Source organism: Apaloderma vittatum, unplaced genomic scaffold (genome assembly GCF_000703405.1).
Source record: "Apaloderma vittatum isolate BGI_N311 unplaced genomic scaffold, ASM70340v1 scaffold15487, whole genome shotgun sequence".
In the NCBI taxonomy this organism is placed as follows: domain Eukaryota; kingdom Metazoa; phylum Chordata; class Aves; order Trogoniformes; family Trogonidae; genus Apaloderma; species Apaloderma vittatum.
Genome location: NW_009727937.1, coordinates 5,051 through 11,224, shown reverse-complemented (window position 1 = coordinate 11,224; position 6,174 = coordinate 5,051). Strand labels below are relative to the sequence as shown.

The 6,174-nt window shown below is 37.7% G+C and overlaps 1 protein-coding gene across 1 annotated transcript in view; it reads left to right on the top strand.

Moving 5' to 3' along the window:
- TSPAN3 (tetraspanin 3) overlaps positions 1–6,174 on the top strand; it is a gene marked incomplete at its 5' end in the record, with an annotated part of 11,944 nt that extends 5,770 nt beyond the window's left edge. Inside the window, 3 exons of the mRNA XM_009873900.1 lie at positions 173–325; positions 623–706; positions 5,384–6,174. Coding sequence (XP_009872202.1) covers positions 173–325; positions 623–706; positions 5,384–5,476 — 330 coding nt within the window. The remainder of the gene's footprint in view (positions 1–172; positions 326–622; positions 707–5,383) is intronic.

The following is a 6,174-nucleotide window of genomic DNA, read 5'->3' as shown; positions in this document are numbered from 1 at the left end:
CGGTTCTAAACCCAAAATAGAGGTGTTGTCCTGTCTGGGAGGCACGAAGGAAAAGTGAGGTTTCGGATGTTCCCCAAGAACTGGAATTTCAAGTCTGTATTTTTTAAGGAGGATCTTAAATGATTTCTTGCCTGATAAACACGTTGGCTCTTTACCTGCATGTGTTTTTCAGCTGCGCTGCTGTGGGATCCATAACTATACAGACTGGGAGAATACTGTCTGGTTCAAACAAACTAAAAACAACAGCGTGCCGCTTAGCTGTTGCAAAGCAGCCCTCAGCAATTGTACTGGCAGTTTGACTCGCCCAATGGACCTTTATTCTGAGGTAAGACAGGCAAAGTATGAACATGTGCTTTTGCTAACAATCATTTAATTTTCTTTTTAATGGGAGCATGAAGTCTTTGGGACATTTGCTTTAATAAGAAATAAACATGGCTTCTAAATAAAATTAACAAAAAATAACAAAAAAACCCCTGACCTACTCCCTTTTTTTCATCTATGATATACTAAGTAATGACTTTTTGTTAGTGTTTGAATTATCTTTCTGCCCTGTTTGATGCTTTGGGATTTTTTTTTTTGGTGTACCTAAATGCACCTGCCTTATTAAGTCTCCTTATTTCAGGGGTGTGAGGCTCTGGTTGTAAAGAAGCTTCAAGAAATCATGATGTATGTCATCTGGGCAGCACTAGCGTTTGCTGCTATTCAGGTAAGAAAATATTCATCATCTCTTAAACTTTTACTCAAATGCAATTCTAAGCTGCTGTCCAGATTGTTGCAGGTGTGACAGCTTTAGACCTGCCTGTTTGGGGGTAAATGCACATCAGTTAAAAGGATCTAAACACTTTTAAAAAAGAGCTCCTCCACGGTGCATGATCTAAAAAGTGCTGCTATGTGGATGTATATTCTGCTAGATTTGAAGATGGCTAACAGTCAGTGTTACATATAGGAGTCTAGAAAGTAGGTGGTAAATTATGTCTTGAAAACTGATTACCTAAGTATTAAGTGTCATGAATGCGCATTAATGGCATTTACCCCCTGAAGATTTTGTTCTATATTTAATTTTCAACTTCAAAATAGTTGTCTCATACCTCATGCTATTTTAGAGCCTCACTGTGCTACATGGTATACGGTCACATCAGGAGCGCCCAGGAGATGCACCACGGTTTTTGATAGCATGCTCTGCTCTTCTTCAACTGAGTTTTGCATCACTGCTTGAGGATTTCTTAGTTTCTGAATTCAAGGAAAGAAAAGTTCTTAACTGGAGACCTTGCTTACTTAAAATTGAGCCCAAGCTGTCTCTGGCATGAACCTTAGTTGTTACAGTTACCCTGGTCATAAAAAGTAACTGAGAAAATAGGCTGATATGTATCTCAGTATTTATTTAGTTGTTTGGTTGTTTTTTTTTTAAAAAAAAAGTCTAGGTCTATGTTTTAAACATATTTGTAGAATTAGAAATTTGTATACTCATCAATTTGGCAGACTTAATACATTAATCACATTATTTTCAGGCTGTGCCAAGTTATGTCCTCTGAGAAGTGTAGTACATGTGCTGAATAGCAACAGACTTGAAAACTAATTTCAAAGTTCCTTTTTTGCTCTTAATACATCTGAATTCAGAAAACATTTTATCTGTTGAGTCAAGCAGTTCAGGCACTTTTGTGTCCAAAAGCAGCTTTTCAGCTGGATTGTATGTTTGAAGGTAAATAATCTTTTACAAACAGTCTTTTGAAAAATGGTTACATTTATGTTCCAATGCTCCAAGGATATACTCAGAAGTAACACTGTAGAATAGTATTGTTGAACTGTCCCAAACCCGATTATGTCAGAAGCAGTTTCATTCAGCTTTGGAACTTTAAATTAGGTGAGATCTGTGCTCTTCTGAAGGAAGGTATGTTTTTACTTGCCATTCTTAAAACCTGAAGTGTTAAAGCAAGTATTAAGTCTGCTTGACCACTGAAATGTATTTATGTAATGTAAATGAAAGTATTTACCACGACTATGATTCCTGGAGTTGCAGGTTAACGAGTCTGTCCCGAAATGCAGCAGTTAAAATCCTCTCTGGGACTGGGCCAGAATTTGACGTGTGCTCGCAGTGCTTCTGTGGCTGCTTGCATCCGTCTGTTATTCCTGGCTTATCAGCGCCAGGCAAGCGTGTTGGTTGGGTCCCTTCTGCAGCGGGTGCTCTTTCCTTTCTCTCAGCATGTCAGTAATTATGCTGTTGTCGGAAGGCACATCTTGTATAAACAGTTTGTGAAGAAAAGAACATCAGAGACATTTCTTTGCTGATGCGGCGGTATAGCATTTTGAAATCTTTTTGCTTAAAGTTAAAACAAGTCACATGATGCTTGTTTAGAAAATGAATAGAATAAAGAGAAATATAAGATACAGGTGTGGGAAATACCCCTAAAATTTCTATTTAGTAACATTCACTGAATGGTAATCATATCTAAGTTTTAGCAGAGGTCACATTCTTGCATCTTTACTCCACAGTTCAAATATTTGTAAATTCACATGTTCCAAAAAGACAGTAGTTTCACTGAAGTTGATACTATAAATATTCAAACTGTTCTATTATTTATCTCCTTCAACTTAAGTTGTGACATCCTCTTACTGGTAAAACAGAAATGGAGGTAAGAATGTAAACTTCAGCAAATGACTTCTAACCTCGGTCATGTCCTGTAAACTCAGAGGAGTAATTGTGGATTTTTTTACCTTTTAATGAATTTTACTACCTTTCCTGTACTGACTGTGCAGAGTCCACTCTATTCCCTATGTTAGGCAGTAAGGCTCTCCAAAGTTCATTACCTCTACCAGCTTACATTCAGCAAATGTAGCCTTCGCTACTTTCTTTAAAATGAAAAGAGTGAGAACAGAAGGATTTTGCAAGATTTGGGATTTGTGAAAAGCTTAGTCTTTTCTGCATAGAAGTAATTTTTGGTATCTTCATGTTTCAGTTACCATGGGGATCTTTCAGTGTGCAATAATTCCCTGGTCTCAACCACAGTGACAGCACAGAACTATTAATAAATAGGAGGCAAACTGAAGGGAGCAAAGGCGTTGCAGGGAAAATGCTGCTTGACTGGCTGCAGAGTTAACTCTTAGAGAGCTTTTGCAGTCTGTGATCGTTTACAAAGTACTGAGCTAGCAGACGGAAACCAAAAAACCACAAAACACTCACACACACAAAAAATAACAGCAACAAAAAGAACCAAAACCAAGTGTAAAACCCAAACCAAACCTTGTGACTGTGGCAGATGTGTCTAAACTTTTCTGAAAGCTGAGGAAGGGGAGGGGATGTGTGGACCATTCCTCAACATAGGCTTCTGAAATGTGTGTCTTCACAATGTTAAGTAGCAATGAAAAGAAAGAGAATCAAATGCCTTTGGAAAATTTTAGAGGTGCTAGCATATTTTAAAAAATTACATACTAAATTTCTGTAGAGAAAGTTGAAATGCAGGGATTAGTTCTGGTTCTCAAGTGAATTCTAGGAATATGCTTACGGGCCTCCTAAAGGATATAAATGGTTTTAGTAACTCAGAAGTTGATTACATGAGTTCGTACTACACTACCTGGTAGTTTCTGATGTTATACAACTGTGTAAACTGACTGTCTTGGCCATTGACCAGGACTATCTTTGTATGAATAACTGTGAATGTGATGCAACTATTTTTATTGATTTGAAATACATGGCTAGAATGAATTATAGCAAATGAATAAAGGAGGTGTTTTTCTGCAACACACACTTGATTTTATCCTTGTTTTGAACAGGGGAGAAAAATGGTATTTCTATCCTTGCAGGCTGTGAGCCTTTTTCACAGTTCTGTAGCCACTGGCAGCTACCATAAACTCTCCATCTCACCTACATTTTAGGTTTTTTGAATTGTGAATATTATCTTCTCACTTCAAAGACAGAGTTCTTCTAAGAATCATTCTCATAATTCTGTTTTTCTTGTACTCTGACATGAATGTTACATGTTTTTGCGAGTTAGTCTCTGAACTGAAACCACTCAAACAGTGATGGCAAATGAAGAAAGGCACTGTTCTTACCAACAGGCTGAAGTGCCATCTTCTCAGTTACTCTCCGTGTGCTTTTTTGGAACCTGAGCTAGTTTGTTGTGCAGACCCAAGCAGATGATGCACTCTACATAAAGGACATTATTATTCTTTACCACTTGTCCTTTCCAGGAAATCAAAAGCTCAGACTGGAATTTCTTCATGCCTCTTTTTAATCGCTGTTTATTAATCTCAAGATTTTTAAAACATTCTCTCTTCAGTCTTTCAACAGGCTTGAGTACTATGTTGCACGTTCCATCATTTAGTTTTACACCTTACTGCATATGTTATGTTTTAAAAAGTAATTCAGCTCTCCTCCTTTGGTCCCAGTGCTGTGTTTTTACTGGGCTTTTGCTGTGTTAATGAAGAAGATTTACACTTGGTTGTCTGCTCACTCATTACATTTTTATTTGTTTTCTGTTCAGGGACGAGGTTTTTTTTGGAGGGTTGAGGTTTTATTGTTGTTTGTTTGTTTAAAAACTTATTTACCTTCTCGGTGATGCTTTATAATCCAGAGCTATGACAGGAGCCTCATGAAATATTTGCATCTGTAAATAAACTTCTGTGCATATGACCAAATTAAAAAAATCTCTTATTGTACTAGAAGCTGTTCCCAATTACTGTAGACCATAGAACACAGCACTATCCTCGATTTTTTTGAAGTAGGTACAGTCTTACTCTGCCTTCAGTAAACATGCAAATTCTGAAAAATCTCATGCCCTACATCCTTGATGACAGTCATCTGCTTTGAGTCTTGTAAAAGCATACAAAGTGATCAAACCTTAAATTCTTGGCAGACTTGTCAGCACAGTCATGGCAGGAAAATGTCCTAAAGTGAATAATTCACGTTGGACTTAAGCTTTCTAATATGGCATGTTGACAGTGATTGAGCACTTGAAAGAGATTTCAACAGTGAAGTAGGTTTGTAAGACTCTTAAAGTTTTGCTCTTTTTTGTCAAATCAGTTAGAGGATAATGCATTTGAATTGCACTTCCATTTTTTTCCTACTTCACACAGTATCTAAGTCTGTACCTTTTATAAAATTAGCAATTTCTTCCGTCTGAATTGCCCAGGCGGACTACAAATGGCTGACCAAAAAACTTAGGTTAAAGATATATCCAAGACAATCTTGCTAGAAAATAAGGCTGGAGTTTGTGGCCCTTGCTTTTTGCAGCAGAAAACGAAGCTTTTTCAATAACAGTGCGTTTGTTGCCATTTACCTTATGGTCCATCACAGTCTTGGGAAGCATGCTGACAATTTCTGTGCTGAGATTAAAATTTCTTGAAGTACCTTCTTTGTACTCAGCTTGTTTTCTTTTTTTCTTCGTAGCTTCTGGGCATGTTGTGTGCCTGTATAGTACTATGTAGGAGGAGTCGGGATCCTGCCTACGAACTTCTCATCACTGGCGGAACCTACGCCTAGAAGAGAACGCGAACGCGCAGTTCAATCTTGTCTCACTTATGTGGAAGGTGAATGGGCCGGGTCTCCTGCGCTCCCTTTCTCGCCCTATGCTTAGTCAGAGCACACCTTTCACAGATGCGGACAGCCGTGCTGTACACTGGTGATGGGCAAAACAACTCAGCTTTACACACACCCATATTATTACCCGTGACTTTCACTGTTTTAGCCAGCTATTCATGTATCTAAATGTTTTAGTATACTAGTAAACTTTCTAATTTCAGAACCATTTGCAAGGTAAGAGTGATTTGGTTGATACGGAAGTCAAAGGATGCGTGCCTACTGTGGTAGATTACCTCTAAGCATTAACTGGCTGATTCTTGCATATAGGAAGAGGATTTCTGAAACCTTCACTACATGGAACTCTCCTGGCCAAAGTTGTACAAAGGAAGCCAGCTGTATTTCGTTTGAGGGGAAAAAAAAATTTTAATCTTGCCCCTCACCAGTGTGACTTTGTAAAAACACATAAGTGAAGTCCAGTACACTTTATATATAAAATTGTAAAAAAAAAAACAAAAAAACCTAACAACATTTTAGGGTTGTGTGACTGCAGTTTTGGCCTTCAGAGATCAAATCTTTCAAGCATTAGTCGTTTAAAATACAAGCTGGCTTTTCAGGAGTATAATGTATGCACTACTGTTCTATAATGAAATATTTCATTT